The 23563-nt window shown below is 39.6% G+C and overlaps 1 protein-coding gene across 1 annotated transcript in view; it reads left to right on the top strand.

The window, feature by feature from the left end:
- DNAJC15 (DnaJ heat shock protein family (Hsp40) member C15) overlaps positions 1 to 8421 on the top strand; it is a 70602-nt gene extending 62181 nt beyond the window's left edge. Inside the window, exon 6 of the mRNA XM_043579446.1 lies at positions 8189 to 8421. Coding sequence (XP_043435381.1) covers positions 8189 to 8259 — 71 coding nt within the window. The 3' untranslated portion in view covers positions 8260 to 8421. The remainder of the gene's footprint in view (positions 1 to 8188) is intronic.
- The last annotated feature ends 15142 nt before the right edge of the window (positions 8422 to 23563 follow it).

Raw genomic sequence — 23563 nt, 5'->3', positions numbered from 1 at the left:
TTAAGGTTGAAGGTTAGGTCGTTGATTTAAGATTTTCTTTTTTTAACATAGGCATTTATAACTATAATTGCCTTGTATGCACTGCTTTAGTTGTGCTCCATAAGTTTGAGTATGTTGTGTCTTCATTTTCATTTATCTTCAAGTACTTTCTAATTTCCCTTTTTTGACTCATTTGACTCATTGATTGTTCAAGAGTATGTTGTTTAATTTCCACATATTTATTTCCTAAATCTATCCTTATTGATTTCTAATTTCATACCATTGTGTTTGGAAAACATAATGTGATTATTTCTATCCTTTTAGCCTATTGAGGTTTGTTTAGTGGCCTAGCATATGGTCTCTCCTGGAGAATGTTCCATGTACACTTGAGAAGAATGTATATTCTGCTTTTTGGGGGGCGGAGTGTTTTGTTCTGTAGATGTCTGTTAGATCTAGTTGGTATAAGTGTTGTGCAATTCTTCTGTTTTCTTGATCTTTTTTCTAGTTGTTATATCCATTATTGAAAGTGGGGCATTAAATTTTGTTGTTGAATTATCTGCTTCTTTCTTCATGCTGTTAGTTTCTGTTTCATATATTTTGGTCCTCTGTTGTTAGATGCATACATGTTTATAATTGTTATATCTTCTTAATGAATTTGATCCTATTAGGTGTTCCTTTTAAAAATCTCATTTACATTTTTAAAGTCTATTTTGAGAATATGCACTCTAGCTTTTCTATGGTTGGTTTTTTTCATGATATATCTTTTTGCATCCTTTTACTTTCAATCTGTGTTTGTGTCTCTGTCAAACAGCATATAGTTGGGTCATGTTTTTTTAAATAAAATCTGACAACATTTTGATTAATTGAATTGTTTAACCCATTCACATGTATTATTACTAATAATATAGTTGGGTTTATGTCTGATTTACTTTTTGTTTTCTATGTCTCATATCTTTTTTTTTTTTACTCCTCTGTTCCTCCTTTACTATTTTATTTTATGTGGAGTGAATATTTTCTAGCATTTTAATTTCATTAATTATTTTTTCACTGTTTCTGAGGTTTTTAAAAAGTGATTGCTGTAGGGTTTCTCATATGTACCCTTCCTTTATCAGACTCTGTTTCATATTTGTACTAGATTCCAGTAATATTTAGAAACATTAGTCTTACATAGCTCTATTCCTTGTGTACCCTTTTTGTGGTATTGTTACACGTATTATATCTACTAATGTTACAAACCCAACAGTACGCTTAGTATTACTACCTTATCATCTCCTGTTATTCCCTTAGTCCATATTAGCTTTGTTCCCACAGACCTCCTTTGTACTGTTACTAGCATATATATTTTGCATATGTTTCTAAATGTTATAGGTTCAACAATACATTCTGTATGTATTATCTTCTACCATTCATTGCCTTTTCAGTGAATTAAGAGAAGAAAGAAAAATATGTGTTTATATTGTCTTCTATAATTGTGGTGATCTTTACCTAGTGTTCTTTGTGTGTGTGAATTCAGATTGCTGTCTATGGTCATTTGCTCGCAGCCTAAAGAAATTCCTCTAGTATTTCTTCTCAAGTGGTCTGCTAACAACAAATTCTTTCAGTTTTGTGTATATGGGATAGCGTTTGTTTTGCCTTCATTTCTGAATGAAGGCCTTGCTGAATTTAGGATTCTTGGCCTACCGTTTTTTTCTTTGAGGACTTTGATTATGTGTCCCATTGCTTCTGGCCACCATTGTTTCTGTTAAGTCAGCTATCAGTCTTATTGGAGGGTTTTTTAAATAAGTGACACATTGTTTTCCTGTTGCTACTTTTAAAAGATAAACCTAGGCGGGCTCCTGGGTGGGTCAGTCCGACTTCGGCTCAGGTCATGATCTCGCGGTCCATGAGTTTGAGCCCCGTGTCGGGCTCTGTGCTGACAGCTCAGAGCCTGGAGCCTGTTTCAGATTCTGTGTCTCCCTCTCTCTGACCCTCCCCCGTTCATGCTCTGTCTCTCTCTGTCTCAAAAATAAATAAACGTTAAAAAAAAATTAAAAGATAAACCTAGGCATATTAAAAAGGTTTATTTGAGCAAAAATCTGTTTGAATTGCACCAAACTGCAATTGGTTAGGAACACGCCACTGACAGGAGCTAGGGGAAATACTTGTATAGAGAAGAGGCAGAAGCAAAACAAAGAAATTGTTTGATTGACTACAGCTTAAGCATTTGCTTTATTTGGAAGAGTCTGGTTGGCTGTTGGTGATTAGTTGCCCTCAGGTTTCAATTTCTTAATGTTGAGGGATTTACAGGCTTAGGTTTTGGTTTGGTTATGTAGGCTACTAAGGCATTAAAGCCACTTCCGTACAATGGCCACCTTACTTAATTAATTTAACACTGCTTTATAGATTTTCTCCTTGCCTTTGACTTTCAGCATTTTTACTGTGATGTGTCTGTGCTTAGATCTCTTTTTATTTATCCTTCTTGGAGTTTGTTGAGCTCTTTTGGTGAGTAGGTTATTGTTTTTCAGGAAACTTTGGACATTTTTAACCATTATTTTTTTTAAAGATTTTTTTTTTTTTCATTTTCTTTCTCCTCATCTTCTGGTACTCACATTACATGTATATTTGTGGTTTTAATGATGTCCCACATTTGTCTGAGACTGTTGTTTTTTTCTCATTCTTTTTTCTTTTTGATCTTTGGCTTGAGTAATCTCAATTGCTGTATCTTCAAGTTCACTACTTCTTTCTTAGGCCAGTTCAAGTCTACTCTTGAGCACCTCTAGTGATTTTTCAATTTTGTTCTGTGGATGTATAATGGCTTCTTGGATCTTTTCCTATAAATCCAGCATCTGATTATTTTCACAGGTAGTTTCTGTTGCTGCTTTTTCATTGTGTATGTATGGGTCATACTGTCATGACCTGTTAATTTGTATGCCTCATAGTAGTTTGTTGGAAACTGAACATTTTAGATTATGTATTGTAGCAGCTCAGGGTATTTGTCCGCCCCAGGGAGGGCTTATTATTTTTATTTATATGTTTAGTAACTGGATTATTTTAGTGAAGTTGATACCCTCACCCCCCCACCTTCCCTTGTTAAGCTTTTTACACTGTTCCTCAAGGTGGCATAGTTTTGGGTATGCAACTCAGCCACTGTGGGATGACAGTGGTATTGGTCGGGCACTCTTCCTCTCTTTTCTTGATCACACCCAATTGTAAACTCCACTAATTGCTGACCAGTTGCTCAGTTGTTCTCAACAATGCCCTGGGACACAAATTTCTCTACGAATGAATACAATCAAATAGTTGCACCTTTGATGAAACGGTTTCTGGAGTCAGTGTCTGATGTTTGTTCTGAACCCAGGAGGACTCCTCTCTGCTATTTGTTCCCTGTTTCTGTCCTGTGAACATACGGTCACTGTGTATGTTCACTAGATTCATGAATCTTCTCCCAGTTGCTTTTCAGAACCTCTGCTGTCCCTCCCTGTACTGTCCTTGAGAGCACCCTCCATGCTCTGTTGTAAATGAAGTCAGTTCCTTTGGAAAGAGGTTTGGGGCTCTCTGTTTCATGGCCTGTTTACTTCATAGGAAAAATATCTGCCAGGGCTCTGGAGTTGAGACTGGGAACTATGGCAGTCTTCTCTCCAAATGAAACCCCCGCTGTAGGATCTAAGCATGCAACACAGGGAGCAGTAGCCTGAGGTCTTCTTGGCTTGCCTCTCTTGTGTGGAACCACCATGCTTTATGGACTGGAGAAGGACTCTTGAGGCCCAGTATTCTAAAGGAGCCACACTTAAGGTAGAGCTTCTGTATCACTTGCTTAGCACTTAGCCTCAGCAGCAGGCAGCTGGGGGAAGGAAGAGAAATAATGGAGATCATGATCCTCCCAGAAAGAAAACCCTTTGTCCAGGAGGTAGGGAGAGAGGGGAGCCCTGTGTTTTTGGCTGCATCAATCCAGCAGAAGTGTTTGTCTGGCTGAGCCGAGAGGAGAGAAGGGAAGCTGTTTTGGTTCAAATACCAGTTTCCTGCCTTTCTTACTGAATTGTCATAGATTTTCTTGAATAGATGTTTCTTTTTTACTTTTGCTTTTAACACCATTTTCAGAGGTTTTAAGTGGCTAGGGTTATTTACGTAGTTTTCACCAGTTCCACTGGGGAGCAGATCAGTGGAACTCCTCATGCCAGAAGTCCATCTGTCTCCACATGATTTTAACATCTTTCTTTTAAGAATTGTGGGTAACCTTTAAGGATCCTTCAAATCAGCAGATGGTAATACTTTTTACTTCTGTGTTACAGGTTTGGAATGTAGACATTCATAAGTTTTAATGAAGGTTGAAGAATATGTAAAAACCCATGGAAAGATCTTCCTAAGGAAAGCCCAAGGATATAAGGGAACTTGTATTTTCTTAATCCTCAGATTGGTGTGCTAATTATGAAACTCAACATTAGTAACAATTATTCTACTTAATTAGGTATAATTATTAAGTTATAACTAATGTTATTAGTTATATATAATTATTAATAATTATACCTAACTTTGAAACACGTACTAGTTATAGAATATTTATTTTCTTTTGTACTTGTTAGGATTTCTTACTCAGCTGTTTTGCAGACATTTATTTTTTAAAGCACCTACTCGTGACACTCTTGTTACTGTTTTCCGTATCTTTGGGTCTTTGGAGTGGTTTTTCTTCTATGAAGCTGGTACCTGATGCAAGAAAAATAATATGGGGTGCCTGGATGGACTTGGTCAGTTAAGTGTTTGACTCTTGATTTCAGCTCAGGTCATGATCTCACACGTTGGTGAGTTTGAGCCCCATGTCTAGCTCTATGCTGACAATGTGAAGGTTGTTTGAGGTTCTCTTTCTGCCTCTCTCTGTCACTCCCTTGTTGTCTCTTTCTCTCAAAATAAATAAACTTAAAGAAAAACTTTTAAGAAAATAATAGATAGTAACTCATCACTTTTTCTACTCCTCCACAAAGAGTACCTCGAGCCCCATCGGTGTACTCAGAGCTGTGTTGATAATACAGAGATACAAGGTTGTTCTTCAAGGTATTTATTATCTAATGGGTACATAGATATATACTTCAAATGATAAATCACACTCATGATTTCAATCTTCTCTAGAAGGAAGGGGATGGCCTAGGATGGGATTATGGGCTTGAAGAAAGCAGAAAAGGTCTACAACAACCACATGTTCGATACGATAGGAATTTAATACCCAAGAAATCTTGTAAACAAAATGGAGTGGTATGGTGATCAAGAAGATTGCCATCTTGGGGTACCTGGCTGGCCCAGTCAGTGGAGTGTATGACTCTTGATCTTGGGGTTGTCAGTTTGACCCCACATTGGGTAGAGAGATTACTTTAAAATCTTTTAAAAAAGAAGAATATGGGCAGCTCAGGAGCCAGGCTTCCTAGGAATCCTGGTTCCACTTCATATGAACTCTGTGGCTGGTGTTGGGCAACTTACTACACTTTGTTTTGTGATTTAGATTCTTTAATTTATGAAAATAGAATTGGAAACACCAAATAACGCCTAGTCACTACCCTCATCATCATGGTCTTGATCATAGGTTTGTTGAACCTAGTGATTTTTGGACAGTATGAATTTGTAGTGTCATCAGACTGCAGGAGGTCGACATACCTCAGTAAATTTTTCAATAAGCTTTTCAAAATTGAAATATACATTCATGAAAGTACACAGATGATAAGTATACAACTCAGTGAATTGTCACAAAATGAATTCATTTATGCAGCTATTACCCAGATTAAGAAATAAAACCGTACAAATCTCTCCTCAGGTACTTTTCCTGTCATTCCCCACTCTTCAGAGGTCACCACTGTCAGGCTTTTATAGCCATAGATTAGCTTTGCCTTTTTTTGAATGTCATGTAAGTGGAATCCTGTAGTGTGCAGTCTTCCGTATTCATCTTCTTTCATTTATTATCTTTGTGAGATTCATTTATGTAGCAGTGAATGTTACAGAAGTGATTCATTCATTTGTATTGCTGTATCGTATTCCATGGTACGAATATATATTCTCCATTTATTCATTTTTTGTTGTGTTGTCTCCTTTTCTTATTGACGTTTGAGAACATTATATATTCTAACATTCTAGACATGAGTCTTTTGTGTTGTAAATATCTTCTCTCTGTGTCTTGCTTTTGCCTCTTAATGGTGTCCATTCATTGAACAGAAATTCTTAATTTTAGGGGTGTGTGGGTGGTTCAGTTGGCTAAGCATCTGACTCTTGATTTCAGCTCAGGTCATGATCTCCTGGTTTGTGAGATTGAGCCCCGTGTCAGGCTCTGCACTGACACCACAGAGCCTGCTTGGGATTCTCTCTCTCCCTCTCTCTCTGTCCCTCCCCAACTCATGCACACCTGCACACATTCTCTCTCTCTCAAAATAATTAAATAAACTTAAGAAAAAAATATCAATGTTAATAAAGTCCAGTTTGTCAGATTTTTCCTTTATACCTAGTGCATTTTTTATCTGTTTATGAAATTTTTGCCTGTCTCAAGGTCACGAAGATAATTTCTGAAATCTTTTACCTGACATAATTGTATTTGTAATAAACTGGAATCAACTTTTGTATATGGTGTGAGATAAGGGGAAAGTTTCAATTTGTTTTTAAGTAGGCTCCACGCCCTGTGCAGAGCCCAGTGTGGGCTTTTTTCTGTCTGCTAATTGCTAAATGAGCATGTTACGATTTCAATATCCAGAGTGCATATCAATCAATTACAGGTTATATTTAAATTCAGTTAATATTTTAATATTTGTTGAGGACATGCAGAATGCCTGGCATTGCCTTGGTAACTCTAAACATTTAAACAGCGTTCCAAGATTGACATTACCTAAGTTAAGATCATTTTCAAAGATAATCATGAAATCAGTTTATTTCATAACCAAGTGCATATGGAAACTTTCATCAACGTCGCTTGTAATTCTTACTGTATATTCAAGGACACTCCTTGATATATTCCATAAGTGTTTATAGCAGTACAAATCTTGATGTAAAAATGTTAGTATTATCCTCAAGGGCAAAAAGCTAAATATAGCTTCCTCCAGCATTGCCCTTTCTGCTATAACCATGTTTGTTGATTTGTTTCCCTGCTTTTTTATTCCTATATAAAGCGGGTGGTATCATATTAATGAAAGGCTTGGATAAAACCTGGACAATTTACACACCAATGCTATCTAGGTGTATTTTGTTTTTTTGTAAGCTAGTGAGGTCTTATGAGGTTTTCAAAAGCCATAGATGGTTTGTACTCAAGGGGAGAATAAAAAAATAAAAACAAACACAGAGAGATAGGTGAACCATAATATGATTGTTAGCTCAAGCGTTAAGCAGTAAAAATGTTCAAGGGTAGAAATGAGAAGGCATATAATGCTTAAATAGCCTAATGTGACTGTTTGGGGCTAGTATTTTTGTATGTCAGTTAGGTTCTGTTTGTGATTTATAATGATTCTGAGTTTGAAAATCAGCTCAATTTCCTTCTTACTATTTGCATTAAAAAGAATTCTAAAAAAAAGAACTGATGTAATTTTATTTTAGGGTACAGTGAATCTAAGACTACCCAAGTATACATAAGTATCCTAATAGGATTATTTTGGAGAACAGAGAGCATTTCCTTTAAACATTATTTTTATTACCACTCATTTATTAGTTCATTCATCTACATTAGTAAATATGATTTTTAGGATTGGATAGTACATAGTTGATTTTCTAACATGTTTTTCATTTTTGTGGAAATGTATGGTTTGATACATCTCTGAAAGTTCCTGTGGATTGCTTTACCTCCTTCAGAAAGATACCCTCCTTCATAGATGAATATTCTTCTCTTTACAGAAAAAAAGTCTTGGACAGAGACCATTATTTTATTTACCTAACCATCCACTTAATTTCAGAAAATTCTGTGATCAAATATTTGAATGGCAGTGTCTGACCAATGAAATGTTTGAGTGTTTTTCAAATTATTCCTGATCATAGCTTTCTTTCATTATTTTCCTCAGAGGTTATCTTTGATTGTTGGGTATCTGTAGCGCTTCACTAAACAAATTTAATTTATGCTGTTATGATTTCTACTTAGCTTGTAAAATAATTTGTCAACAGGATGAATGTGTGGGAAAATATCAGAGGATTCCAATTACGAGCGTTTTTCTTTATTTGAGACTTTTAAAAATGTCAGTGATGAAGTTTTAATCCATTTGTTTTTTCTTTGTCCTCCTAGGTGGATCTCCTTACTTAGCAACCAAAATAAATGAAGCAAAAGACTTGCTGGAAGCAACCACCAAACATTGATTGATGCCCAAGAAGCACTCTGAAGGAAGAGAAGGGGGAATTTAAAGCAAGAAAGTCCTGCAAATTAATCTAAGCCACGACCTTCACAATTTCCGTACATGTATTGACCACAATCATTTATTTCAATATTAAGGTATATAATAATAAAATATTAATAATCTATCTGTTTATTATCTTTTAAAGGAACACTTTGCTTATTTTCCTCCTTTCTCTGTGGTAGTTACACAGTGTAAGATTTTTGTTCATTAGTCCTAAGGTCCCCCGGCTCCCCTCCCTCACTCAAGTTTCATCATCAGTAACGTGGGATTTGTGAGCAATTAGTAGAGATTTTCTTACTGCTTCTATTTATATTCACATTGTCCCTTGTTTCCTCAGAGGACTTTAGTACTCTGCCTGTGTAAGGTGCTTTACATGTTTTGAGATCAAACACTGACTGCCATCCCATGGGGAAATGATCGGAAACTCCATCGAATTTACTAAATGGTGTTTTGTAAAGTAGTGGTTAGGACTTGTTAAAGAACTCTGTTCTCTCTGAGACCCTATAAGTGAAGCATGAGAACTTGGAGAGCTACTAAAATGATTAAAGATTTGCAAAATGAGCCCTGTGAGGAAAGGCTGAAAAGACGTAGGAAAAGTCTGAGGAATTTGTCTTTAATTATAGCCTTCCAGTACTGTATATTTATTCAATTATTCATTTTGCAAGTATTTATTGACCACCTATGATGTGAAGGCACTATAGTGGGTCCTCTGAGAGTTACAGGTGTGAACTAACCATGGATCTTGACCCCCCCAAAAGTTATATTTAGAGGAAAGATAAACAAGAACACTATTAGGGAAGTGCAGGTGATATGCTAAAGAAGTTCAAAGAAAAAGAGAATATTTTAAGCTGAGAGCATAAGGAGGAGCCTCAGAGAATAAGTGGCTTAAGAGCTGGGCTTTAAATACAATTAGTAAGAAATATACCACATGATTGGTGAGTCAGTGTTGTTTCCCCTGAGATCAGTCACAATTAGTAGAAATAAGATTTATTAGTGTGATTACAGTACAAGGTTTCTCAAAAGCAATAGATGGACGCATGATCATGAAGGGCCAGCTTTTTATACTGCATGGAATTATTATCTCATAGAGCCCCAGTTATCATCACTTTACTATCCCAAAGTTGAGAAAACGGATTCAGATACAGGGTACCAGCAATATTTTCCTGTAATCCTTTATAAATCCTGGGTCATCCCAGGTAAACTGAGCCACTATACTTCATCTGTCTTCAAATACTTTTTTAATATTCTAGTTGCATCTCTCAATTTATGACATCCTATATAGTTTGATGGTTCTCAATATTCGCAATATTGACATCTTGAGTTGAGTAATTCCTCTCTTCTGTGCATTGTGGGATAATTAGCAACATCCCTGCCCTTAACTGCTAAAGGCCAATAGCACCCCTTCAGGGTGACAACCAGAAATGTTTGCAGACATTGCCAAATGTTCCTTGGAGGGAAAATCGCCCCTGGTTGAGAGCCACAGCTGTAAATTTTAAGTACTTTTTCCTTTGGTACATAAAATAATGATCTCACTGAAAATCAGTTGAATCTTAGGATCACTAAAATACTGTTCTCACTTTAAAGTCCCCATGGATGTCCTAATTTTCTTGTGCATTAGGGTTTTTCGTTTTTCTGGTCATTGTTATCCCTGTACCTTGAATGCCCTGATCCCTGCATCTGCACCTGCCAAAAGCCCAGGAATATTCAAGGCCAAGCTAAAATGTATCCCTGTCTTTCTGGCGTTTCCAGCAAAAGTAATACCATGAGTTGTCAGTTCTCTGAGAGCAGGGACCATGTCTATCTGTTCACTGCTGCGTTGGCATTCAATAAATATTTGTTGAATGAATGAATAAATTCCCATAGCACTTTATTCCTCACTCATGATAGTTACAACTTGGTACCTTGTGGAAAAAAACTCTTTGTGTAACATGCCTTATTTCTCAAAAATGCAAGAACCATTGGAGCAAGAATATTGTCGTTCATCTTCATAACCTCTTTTTAGTATGGAGCACTTGCACACAGCAGATATGAAGTTGTGAGCACTGAGAAAATGTTGTTTTCCAAATAGTGTGTTTTAAAAAAATGCTACCACTAATTTTAAAAGTTATCTTAAGCAATATTGGGGTGTTCTCAGGACACACTTTTTTTAAAAAAAAATTATTTTGTTTAACGTTTATTTATTATTGAGAGACCGAGTGAGACAGAGCATGAGCATGGGAGGGGCAAAGAGAGGAGGAGACACAGAATTTGAAGCAGGCTTCAGGCTCTGAGCTGTCAGCACAGAGCTCAACGCGGGGCTCGAACCCACCAACTGCGAGATTGTGACGTGAGCCGAAGTCGAACGCCCAACCAACTGAGCCACCCAGGCGCCCCTCAGGATATACGTTTTAATTGACATGCTATTTTCTAATCCATACTGTATTTTATGAGAATTTGAGCCTGTAGCATTAGCTTGGAATTTCCTTTATCCATTTTCCTGCTAAGCATGTGCCTAAGAGTCTGACAAGACACAGCTTTGAATACTCTCCTTCTGTTACGTGATCTTGGGCAGTTAATCTGCAAGTCTATAGTGACCTCATTTATAAAATAGAGAAAATAATCTTATTTAATAAGGTTATTGTAGGAAATAAGGATATGTAAAGCATTTAGCAAATGCTCAAAAAATAGAATTATTGCTTTGTTCACTGCCCATTTAATTTAAAATCTTTCAGAATACCTTGAATTAAGGTTTGAAGGTGTGTTCCAGTAATCATTAATTTTACTCTTGAATCTGCAGTTTGGGTACATGGTGGGGACAGTTTGTCTCTATTCCATGCAGCATCAGCTGTCTCTGGAGGAGCCACTTCATGTGGCTGGCAAGTCGGGACCGGCTTTGGCTGGGAAGTTCACCAGGACAAGTCAGCCAGGAGCCTCAGTTGCTGTCCGAATAGGCTCTTCCATGGAGCTGTGGAGAGAAGCATCATCACATTCTGGTGGCCGTGTTACAAAGAAAGTGAAGGGACAGGAAGTAGAAGCTGCAAACTGAGGCCGGGTCTGAAAACCGGCAGTGGTTCCGATAGGCACAGAGAATGCCAAGTCTCAAAGGGAGAGGATAGAGAGGATAGTGAAAGAATTAGTGGATTAGTGGCCATTTTTTAAATAAAAATTTTTTTTTAACGTTTATTTATTTTTGAGACAGAGAGAGACAAGGCATGAACGGGGGTGGGTCAGAGAGAGGGAGACACAGAATCGGAAACAGGCTCCAGGCTCTGAGCTGTCAGCACAGAGCCCGACGCGGGGCTCGAACTCACGGACCGCGAGATCGTGACCTGAGCCGAAGTCGGCCGCCTAACCGACTGAACCACCCAGGCGCCCCATAGTGGCCATTTTTAATATGTAGCAGGGCAGGGTTTAGATTTTCCTCTCCTTACTCAAGTCAGTTAAGGCATTGCTTTCAAAATGTTGTCAGGAGTGTAGAATTCAAGTAAACTTAGCTAGAGTAGTTTCAGATGACACAACTACTACTTTAGGTAGATATTAATTTAGTAGTCATTCTGCAAATGGCATTGTACTTACGGAATAGAATTTTAAAAGCTACCCACCCTCAACTTCTTATTATCTAAAAAGCTTATTTGAATCGTCACTTATCCTCAGTAAAGATGGCTTTTACATATTTGCTGTCATTGCATATTCTTCTTAATTAGGTTCTTTGTTGATACTGCAGTTTCTGTTTATTCTTACATCTTAGATGCAATCTGAGGAAGCAGGAAAGACCTTTTAAGAAAAAAAACAATTACTTCCCAGATTCCAGAGAAAGTGTAAGTCAAATGGACAGTTAATTAAAGGGAGCATAGAATGCCACTTAGACTATAATTGGTGGTGCAATCTCCAGCCTAAAGTCAAAAGTGGAGAGAAGTCTAGTAAGGAAAAAAAAAGTATGATGATTTTGGAAGACATTGTTTTAGTCTTCAAACCATTTCCTTGATTTGGTTTGAAAATTATGTCAGGCAGTAAAGTTATAAAATACATTTATTCTTAAAATGTGTAATATGCTCAAACTAAATAGAGAAACAGATTCTTAAAAACAGAGAACTTTTTTTTTTTTGCCTGATACTTTTGAAATAAGAAATATTAAGAGTCGTATTACCAGTCATGCTTGTGATGACCAGCATGGTCATTAGAAATAACGTATCATATCCAAGGACAGAAATTCTTTTGTTGTCATGGGGAACCTTGAACACAGAAAAGAGCCTTTCGTGACATATTTCCGACACATTTGGCAATTAGCTTAAGGTGGTTTAATGACATACGTAGGAGGAGATGAATCAGCTAGGCCCTTATTGTCAAAAATACTGAAGTTTCCCTGACTCAACTCACTTAGAATGAACTACAGGGGCCATGGTGCAAAGTTAAATATCTAAGTAGATTGGCTTATTTTGCACTTTGGCAACCACGCCATCCACAGGCACTTAGCCCCTTGCCCACAGCCACCTCCTTAAAGGCCTCTGGCTCCAAGGAGGATTTGATGGTAGCAAAGTGAATGTGTCAGCATTGTGCTTCCCTCCTAACAGAAAGGCAACCCAAAGAGCATATCCCGTTAACGCTAGATCAGTATCATCTACTTGTCAAAAGCATTCCGTCAATTACCAGCTGAATTTTATTTATGGCAGAGTTATACACATTAGGAAATTAGAATTTTAACTTATTAGCTGGAAAAGTTGAGAAGTTCTCTGGACTCATTTTTTTAGGTAGAATCTAAGTGATTTGGATCATTGCCCACCAGTAAAATTGCTGGGCATGGTCGACAAAGAAAATGTTCTTTCTAATGATTTTTATGAGCTGAGCAGCTATTGTTCCCAGTTGAGCGCTCTTTTCCTTTTTTTATTGTTGCTGAGCGAAAGAATTTATAAAAAGCTTTTTTTTTTTTTATTAAAAACCCTGCTCAATTGAAATGCAAGTTCATTAAGTACTATTCATTTCTCTTCCTGCCATAATAACCCCCTGTCCCCCTCTGCTCAATTCAATAGTGCCTAGCCGCACTGGTCAACACTAAGTCTGAACAGACTATTATATACTATAGATATGCAATCTCCAACATCAAGAAAGAGTTTTATTTCAGATGGGCAGAGTATGATCACTCAGGTTAAAATTGGCCATAAATTTCACATTAGTTCCTCAACTTAAGAAGGGGAGGATGCCCCTGGAAATTTAAATCAATGGTGGGAAACTTAATTCAATTTTGATAAGATGGAAATCACATTGAGATATTGGTTCAGTATTGACATCTAAGCAGTAGTGCTAAAGACTAAGAAATTAGAATCGGCTTGTTAGTGTAAGTTCAAGAGATTTTATTAATAATAGCAAATATTTGTTGAACACCATGTGCCAAGCCTCCTACCTACATTTTCTCTTTTAATTTTCACAGTACCCCTAAGAGATAGTTACTATCTGTATCCCCCATTTCACAGATGGAGAAAGAGAGGTAAGGTCAGAGGAGTTTAGGAACCTTGCCAAAAATTACATAGTTAGTAAGCAGTGAAACTGGGATCCAAATCCAGTTTGGCTTGACTCTGAAGCACATGCTCTTTACATGCTCTATTGTATTAAACTAATTCTGGACACATGGGAATCGTGGTAAAATGAAGGGACTTGACTCATTCTTTGCTTGTGAACCTTGGGTTATAGATTGTGAAAGGCTTATGGGAAGGGTCGTGTCATTTGGCATTACATTTGGCGTTATGAACAAGGAGTGCCTAATGTCTTTTATTCTGCCCTGGAAGCTTGTGATGTCCATCCAACTGCACATACTGAGAGTTCACTTTAAGGAGTTTAGCAGCGTGAGTGTCTCTGACTTCAGTGGGGATGAGATTTTATTTGAAACTTTCATGGGCAGAAGTTTCCTACGAAAACATCTAGAGCAACGTTCAGAAGATGGCTTGTGAAATTGAATCAGCAGACCTTGGGGGAGAAATGAAGAAATTGCTCGGTGTAATAAAGATGAGAATAAGAAAGCTGAATTTATTGAAAGGAACAGAGAGGTAGTGAAAAAATTAAGGTTAACAAGAGAGACAACTGAACCAAGAAGAGATCACTTACAGCATTTGAAAGAGAATTGCCAGTGCTCAGTAGAACATTTCAAAATCATTTGCCAATATTCCCAGCTGTGGACTGGGTTATTTGTTCATGCCACGCTTTTATGCCAAATTCCAAAATTACATTTTGCACAGTTATAGGCTTGTCTAGTAGGACCCATAGATCTTTAGTTGCCAATCTAAGAATGTGTCTTGAGATTATCACTTAATTTTCTATGCTTTCAGAAAGGTGCTCTAATCAAATGGTGAAAAGGTTTCAAACTTCCAGAGATTTATAACTATGCATGACTCTCCTATTCATAGGAGATTTGTGCGTTTCTTGAATGTTAGATACACATGTATTCAAGAATAAGTACATTCCAAAGCCAACTCCAGCATCTTCCATCTATCTACTCTTAGATTACCCTTGCCTTTGTTCTTTCCTTCTGTAAATGTGGATAATCAGGAGTTGACTTCAGAAGTGTTTACGTTTTGGCTTCTCTGCCTCTGGAGTAGGATGAAACCTAATAGTGTTTGTCCTGTGATGGTGAGATGCCATACTGTATCTGCGTGGTCTCTATCTTTCAAATTGTGCCGGCACATTCTATAGTACGGTGTTGCAGAAAGCCGCATGTATACACAGAAATGCAACCTTCCCTAATTAACCCTGCTTGGGTCTGATTTTATGCCTTGTTCCTCAGCTTCTTGGGACATAGGTATTCAGTTAGCACTTGATTCTGTCCCGGTTTACACTTACATACTATATACTTGTTTGGGCTTTTCTCCCCTTGCAAGCAGATTTTTTTAACCTAATATGTAAAAATTAAATACATACATACATATATACATACACACTGTTGTGTTTGTTTTGCTTTAAAATTGTAAAGGATAAACTGTGGGCTACTTTTAGCTGTCTCATTTTCCCAGCACAGTGAAAATGAAGTCTGACTTGCTACAATTGAATTTACACTCAATTTTTTTCTGTCGTACAACTCTTGTAGAAAAGGCACTAATCTTATATGTAACGTAACTTCGTCTACACTGAGCTTTCATGCAGGCGCTGCTTTTATTTCTTTTATTTCCACTTCAGGAGATGCCTGGCCGGGTGTCCCTCAGGACACGGTATTGATTGGTTTACTTCTAAGGATAACTGTCAGGCACCAAAATTGTGAACATGTGGATTTTCTTAGAAGCCGTTAGTGAAACTTGGGTTTTTACCCTGCATACCAAAATAAGCAAGGGGGACAAAAAAAATGGAAATCAGCCCAGTAATACTTTAAATTTTATTTTTGTAGGTATCTTGTAATGCAAATACCAAAGAGAGTGCCTGTTCCCTTGGTTTCCTTCTTCCTTGCCTCGGGTGTATCCCTAGCAGTTTTTGGTCTGCGGCACTTCTAACTGCCTAAACAACTCGAAACGTAGGCATTGGTGGTGGAAATGCTGACACAACCCGAACTGTTACCCCTAGAATGTATTACCGAGTATGTGGGCACAGATGCCTGATTCCGTACTTAGTGTACGTGAAGGATAAGGCTACTACTGTTCAGTTTCCAGCTTCTCACAGGAGGGGAGTCCAGGTAGGTGTGGACCCTCTGTTTCTCCAACCTCGCCCTTCATCATCCCACCGCCCCCACACATGCTGTGCCCCATAAAGTGGTCGCTTCGTAATTACCTCCCACGGCCAGAGCGTGCAGCAGTCACTTAAGTGTCCTGGGAGGGTCTCGTGTTGTCCTGAGGCCCCATCCTGTGATCTGTTCTTCAGATCGGTGGAGGAACCAGGACTGACGGGTGTTGAGCTAACATAGGGTGTGTCTGTCATAAAATACAAGCTTGAATTTTGTTTCGTCGGGGAGGGATGTTTTTCACAGCAGTCTGGTGAATTAAGAACAGTATACAGAATCATACGGTGAACGCGTTATATTTGGCTCTGCCGATAGGATTTATGTATGGAACATCAATTCTCTGTACAGACATAATTGAGTACATATTACCATGGTATGAGAACTGCAAGAATGCGTATGGTGTGTGGGATGTTAAGTTTTAAGAAATGTAACGAAGGGGAAAATCAGAGAAACCTGAAAACAACGCAGCTGATAACATTAACTTGAATTTTTTTGCTCAGAATACGTGTGAAGTATGTATGTTCTATGCAGAAATACAAAGACAAATACATTATTTTAATATGTTACCATCTTCCTTTTGGGGTTGAATTTTTTCGCAGAGCAAGAATACCTAGCGGGCAGTTCCTAGGGTCTGACGTATGGCTCAGTAACACTCTCAGTTTGTTAACAGCTTCTTCCCGTAGGGCTGTGAGTAAAGTGTGGTGTCAGGAGGTCTGAGGGTCTCTCCCACTTCCTACTATCCAGGGAATAGTGTGCTTTCCCCCAAAGCCTGGCTGAAAGTTACTCTTGGGGAAAGAAGAAGAACCTGGCTGACAAATCTGTCACCCGTTTGAAGGAATCATCTGGAGCCACAAACAACCTAGTTAGTGGAGATCAGCAGGAGTTTAGGCAGTAATTGTCCAGAGCCCCATTCATTGGCGGTGGTGGAATTATTATAGAATAATGTGACTTTAGAAGACCTATTGATCAACCGAAAGAGGTTTAAAGCTTCTCAGTGTTGGTGTTACAGTAACGGTTTCGACTTTCTGGATTCAGTAAGGAAATGCATAGCAGTTGACTGCTTGACTTCAGGTTTTGTGTCTCCCCTGTGTTCCCCCAGTAGCATCCGTTTCTGGTTCTTAGGCTGCCTAGCCTGAAACCGAGCTTCTGGTCTTTGCTGTCTGGGAGTTACACGCCCACAACGCGGCAGTCAGAGTTTTTCTTTCTCCTAATAAGCCAAACTGCCCTTGTCATCTCCTACTCTTGGCCTCTTTTTCACCTTCGTACCAGTCACGCTTGCATCAGGCTGGGAGCCGCTGCAGCATCCGGCATCGGGGCACCAGGGCGTGATTCCTGCTGGGCCGTCGGTGAGCTCTGGGCCCACAGCCCAGCACCCCAGCCTGCCTCGCCGCGTTTGCTCCTGCTGGAATACCATCCACCTACCTGCCCACAGAGTGAGAGACGGTGAGACCAATGAGAAACGAGTGGGAAATAATGAGAGACACGTTGAATGTTCTGGACACCTTGAAGAGAGATGTTTATTCAAGTCATTATTAATATGTTTTGCAAAGTATGGCAACATTGATTTTTTTCATCTGAGAACGATTTTGCATGTGTACAGAGTTGGAATGTTGAATTGAACCTTTCTCTTATAAATGGGCGAAGTACCTCGCCCACCGCCTAATAGCACAGACTTTGAAGTTGCTATTTTTTATTTCCAGCTTCAGGCATGAATCTTTGCTCCATTTTGTGGGTGGCCGGGAGATAATACCGCATTATTTTAAGTTTTCTACCTAGGGCTGGGTGTGTGAGCTGATGTCGAGCACATACACCGTTGTGCACAGGATGCTCTGTGCATCTATGCTGCAAACTCGCCAGGCGCAAGGATTTAAAATTTTCCTTGGCAACCCAGCCAGTCAGGTGTCCAACTATACCTGGAAGCCAATTAGTATTTTTCACAGAGCCAGGTGCAAAGCTGCCAGGTAACATCTGTAAGTGACTCGCGTGGCTCTGATGGGATCTGCATATGTTCAGCCCTATATGAAGATGTTTTTCACTTGACACTGAGTCATCTTTGGTCTTGTTCTCCACCCACTCCATTAAGCAGACATACCCACACATGTTGTTGATTTGATTTGCTTTCAGACGAGGATGGTGCCTTGAGTTTCTCTTCCTGATGCTAGCTAGTATTTCTGTAGATGCCTCTTAGAAAACTATCTGCCCATCCAAAGTGCTTTCAGAGGGGACGGGGCGACAAATCCTTATGTTAATTATCAAGGCATTTTCTGATAATCCTGTGGGTCTGACCTAAATTACCCAGTAAGGATTTACTTGAGGATTTTGTGTTTTCTTTTTCGACAATGTGTTTGAAGATGGCGGTTTTCCTCAAAGAAAAGAACACACCTGAGTTCCTGTAACGTTGAGGACTGAAGACTTGGGTTCTAATTGCCCTGGTTCCGCAGCTAATGAGCTATGTGACTTTGGGCAGGACACAGCCTTTTCGAAATACTTGAATGCGCTGCTTTCTCAGATGCGTGCAATCTGGAGAAGCACTTGTTCCCGAGTCACACAGACCTACGTTTAAATCTCTGCTCCACCTTCTGTTAGTAGAGTGATCTTGTGGAAGTTCTGTTTCCTGACCCATAGAATGGGTATAATATTATGTACCTCAGAGGGTTATTTCTAGAGTTTAAAGATTTCACAGATACAGATGTGCGTGCTTGTTAGCAAGCACCTGTGCACGGTAGCTTTTCCACAAATGTTCATTTTTACTGCTTGTCTCTTTGACTTTACTAGTTTTTTATTTCAAGCACTACACAAACATAATAACAATTAAATGATTTTTAAAGAATGAATAACGGGTGCCTGGACAGCTCGGTTGGTTAAGTAACTGACTCTTGATTTCGGCTCAGGTCATGATCTCAGGGTTCGTGAGTTCGAGGCCCATGTCAGGCTCTGTGTTGACAGCGTGGAGTCTGCTTGGGATTCTGTCTCCCTCTCTCTGTGCCCCTCCCCTGCTTGTGCTTTCTCTTTCTCTTAACAAACAAACAAACAAAAAATAAAAGAATAAAAGAATGAATAGCAAATTACCAATAATTCCAACATCTGGACATCAACCATTTTCTTTTTTCTGGGGCCCCTTCGAGTGCATCTTAATATAGAGCCTTAGGAATCTTCTAGAAAACCCCTGTGGACAAATACACAGATCTCTAGAAGGGAAATCAAACTATATTTTACAATGACATTGTAATAAAATTAGAATGTTTTTATTGAAATGAATAACTGATTATCAATAATTGTGACTAAATAAGAATATGTATTCTTACTTATTTAACAGCTGAAAAATCGATCCAAGAGAATTTAGAGAAAAAAACAGTCCTTTGGCCAGCTTTACGGCAAAGCCAGGTATGACAACTGGTAATTACTGAGTGCCTGATATTTGTGCCAGACAGTATTTAAAAAAAATTTTTTTTTAGTGTTTATTTATTTTCCAGAGAGACAGAGAGAGAGAGAGAGTGTGAGCAGGGGAGAGACAGACACACACACACACACACACACACACACAAAATCCAAAGCAGGCTCCAGGCTCTGAGCTGTCAGCACAGAGCCCGATGTGGACTCGAACCCATGAAATGTGAGATCATGACCTGAGCTGAAGTCTGATACTTAACCGACTGAGCCACCCACGCACCCCCAAAACATGCTATATGCATGATGTCTTTAATCCTTACAACAACCCACTCAACTAGGTATTTTTATCCCCATTTCATCCATAAATAGGGGAGTTCAAGAGCTTAAGCACTTGCTCAGAATCCCAGTTAGGAAGGAATGGAGTTGCCTCTGCTTCCAATCCGACTAACCCCGAAGTCCGTCCTCTTTCCCTTGTCCAGCTGCCTCCCAGGAAGCGTTCCCAGCCAAGTACAAAACTCTCCCTCAAGACTTTTAGCTTGAGTTCCCGAAAACGTCACTCCTGGCTTAGAGAGGATGCTGGGGATTTTATGAAGTCTCCTCGGGGTGGTCATTCATTCCAACATGATCACAGTCCAAGGGCCTCCCTACCTCTGAAGACATTTGTCACTTGTCATGTTGCGTTCAGGATGCCAGAGGAGGCATCCAGCGAAATGAACGGAGGCCCTTTTGTGACAAATAAGGAGCTGAAGCTGGAGCGGGAAAAGACCTTGTAGATCTGCAGGCCTCCTCCAGGCGCTGTCTGATGGATTTCCAGATCCATGGCATTTTCTAAGCACTTGATCACAGCAAAGAGGATAAACATTGTGAGTTAAAAGGGATAGCATCAGGCCTGGGGGCAAAAGAGAGTGGTACCACTTTTAAGTCCCCTCCGTTGGGAAACGGCAGGCTTCCAAGAACTCGGGCTTTGGAGACAGACTAATGTGGTTTTAAATTCTGGCTCATACACTTCCTTGCTGTGTGGCTTTGGACAAGTTATTTAACTACTTCTTTATTTTTTCTTTCTTTTTTAAAGATGTAGGTCTACAGTTTTAAGGAATTATTTCTTTTAAAGTAAAAGGAGATCACAAATTATTGCTTTATACCATTACATCACTCTTGTTTTATTGACAAGGTCTTTATTTATTTATTAAAAAAATGTTAACTCCAGCGTCATTAACACCCAGTGTTATATTCGTTTCAGGTGTACAATATATAGTGAGTGATTCAACACTTCTGTACATTACCCAGGGCTCATCATAATAAGACTTTACTTAACTTCTCTGAGCCCTCAGTTTCCTTATCTGTAAAATGGGGATCGTGTCACCACTTCACACAATTGCCATGAGGATGAAAGAAAGTGATGCGGGCAAAACCTCCTGGTGCACAGCCAGCACTCCCTAGCTGCACATCATCGATTTCCTTTCACGAAGCCAGGGCTCCTCTATTTGGGCTGTTCCTTGGAATCACGCCTGTAGCTCTTACAACCCTTAATGCCCAGGCAGCACCCCGGATCAGACTTTCTGGGATGGGAGCCAGGCAACAGTTTCTTTAAAGCCCTTCTGGTATTTCCTTGTGCAGCCAAGGTTGGGCATCCCGGGGCTGGGTACAGTACGAGTGACCCAGCATGTGCCCGGGCTCTGTAGGAACACAGCTCCAGCAGGTGTGGGGCCTGAGGGCCGCAGTGCAGTGTGGGAGGGACTCTCCGCTCTCCCTGGGGGCTGTGGGCACAGCTGTCCCCAGGGCCTGGTGGAGGTTAATCACCCTGGGGCCTCTCCTTCCCCCACAGCGCTTTTATCCAAGTGAGACCAGCTTCACATGGAATTTGAGGGCGTCTTGGAAAAGAATCAGGGCCAAAGCAGACTGCTTAAGGGGAGATGGCATGCAAAGAGGGAGAAGAGACAGCGAAGGAGATGGTGAGAGCAAGCCTTTCCCCGCAGGTCCTGACATCACAGGCACTCTGACTTTCAGTGGAAGGTGCCCAGAGTTCCCCTCTCTTTCTTCCTCTGGAGTCAAGGACCGCTGATAGACTCATTACACTGAATGGGGTCTCTCCGAATCATTGGGAAGTGCAGTGTGGTCTGTCGCAGGGCCAGAGGTATCACTGGGCAGCTAGTCAGAAATGCAGACTCTCAAACCCGCATCCCTCGGCAAACCTGAGTCAGAATCTCTAGGGATGGGGCCTAGGACTATGCATTTGAACAAAGTTCCCAAGTGAGTCTTGCGCTCATTAAAGAATGAGAAGCACCGCTACACTAAAAATAAAACAGGCTTTAGAGGTGAACGTGCTTCTGAATTTGAACCCTGGTTCGGTCACTTACTGAGTGATCTTTGAAAAGTTAACTTCTCTGAACTCTAGTTTCCTCATCTGAAAATTGGTGGTCAATATTTTTACCATAATAATGGACTGCCAAGGGAATTGTGGATGGAGTCCAGGGGGTCTGTGAACTTGGGTAGGAACAAAAGCATTTTTATTTTCACTAATCTATACCTGAAATTTAGCATGCTTTTTAACTAGGAATGTAGGCAGCAAACCACGGGAGTTTTAGCAACCGACAACTTTGTCAGCAGTAGAAGGCACAGAGATTCGCATCTCACATTACCATTGCTGCAGATATCTCTACACGCGTTTGTTTTCATCTACTTCAAAATTACAGTTGTTAGACTCACTGCTAGTTCTCGGTATTTAATGTATTAATAATGAGGCACTGGGGCGCCTGGGTGGCTCGGTTAAGCTTTCAGGTCATGATCTTGCAGTTCGCGAGTTCTAGCCCTGAGTCCGGCTCTGTGCTGACAGCTCAGAGCCTTGAGCCTGTTTCAGATTCTGTCTCCCTCTCTCTCTGCACCTCCCCCATTCGCACTATGGGTCTTTGTCTCTCAAAAATAAACATTTAAAACAATTTTTTAAAAAAAACTATAAGGAGGCACTTGCATTACTCCATCGTAAATGTTTTTATCTTTTTGAAAATCGTGTTTTAAACTAATTGGTGTCCTTTGGAATTTTATTTATTTATTTATTTTATGTATGTGTTTGAAAACTTTATTCTGAAAAGGGGTTTAGTGGTTCAGGGCACAAGAAAAGCTTAAGAAACCCCTCTCCTGCCTTGCAAGTTTGATGATTACACAAGGGAATCCAATGTGTCTAAGGCTTAGCAGGGATGCGAATGAAAGCAACCTGATTGCCCTCCTTGGCATCATCATGCTTTGTCCTACACTCGGACCAAAGGATCCCCCAGCCTTTCCCTGTACACTGTGTCTAGTCAGCGTTCCCTGCAGGCATCTTTCTGGTTTATTCTGGTTTTATGGAATGAAAATTATTCTTTTTTGAGGGTCTGCTCTGTGTCAGAGAGGTGAAGGAAAGCTGTCGAGACTCACCCTAGCCAGGAATGGGAAAGCAGGCATTCAACCTTCACACTGCTATGTGTACTCCAGGTGTAGGGGGATAGGTTAAGGGCTCCTGCATCGTCCTGGCTCAAGAAGGCAGCAGAAGTGATATCAGCTGGCTCACTAAACACCTATAATCTCTTAGTTCTTATACATTCAACGAACATATATAGAACATATATAGAAAACGCATAGGGAGAAAGCTCTTGGTGATGGTTTTTTGGATTTGACACCAAAAGCAAATGCAACAAAAGCAAAAACACACAAGTGGGACTACGTAAACTAAAGAGCTTCTACACAGCAAAGGAAACCATCAACAAAATGAAAAGGCAGCCTACCAAACTGGAGAAAATATTCGCAAATCATTTATCAGAGAAGAGGTTACTGTCCCAAATATAGAAAGAACTCATGTACCTCAATAGCAAAAAAAAAAAAAAAAAAAAAAAAAAAAACCCAAACAATTTGATTAAAAAATAGGCAGAGGATCTGAATAGATATTCTTCTAGAAAAGCCAGATGGCCAGCAGGTTCATCAAGGAAATGCAAATCAAAACCACAATGATATATTACCTTACACCTGTTAATGGAAAGATAAGAGATAACAAGTGTCTGCAAGGATGTAGAGAAAAGGAAATCCTTGAGCACTATTGGTGGGAGTGTAAATTAATGCAGCAGTGAAGGAAAACAATATGGAGACTCCTCAAAAAATTTAAAATAGAACTACCATATGATCGAGCAATACCATTTCTGGGAGGGGATCCAAAGGAAAGGAAATCAGGATATTG

Source organism: Prionailurus bengalensis, chromosome A1 (genome assembly GCF_016509475.1).
Source record: "Prionailurus bengalensis isolate Pbe53 chromosome A1, Fcat_Pben_1.1_paternal_pri, whole genome shotgun sequence".
Lineage (NCBI taxonomy): Eukaryota > Metazoa > Chordata > Mammalia > Carnivora > Felidae > Prionailurus > Prionailurus bengalensis.
Note: the sequence above shows the minus strand (reverse complement) of the source record. Positions and strands in the feature narration are given on the sequence as shown.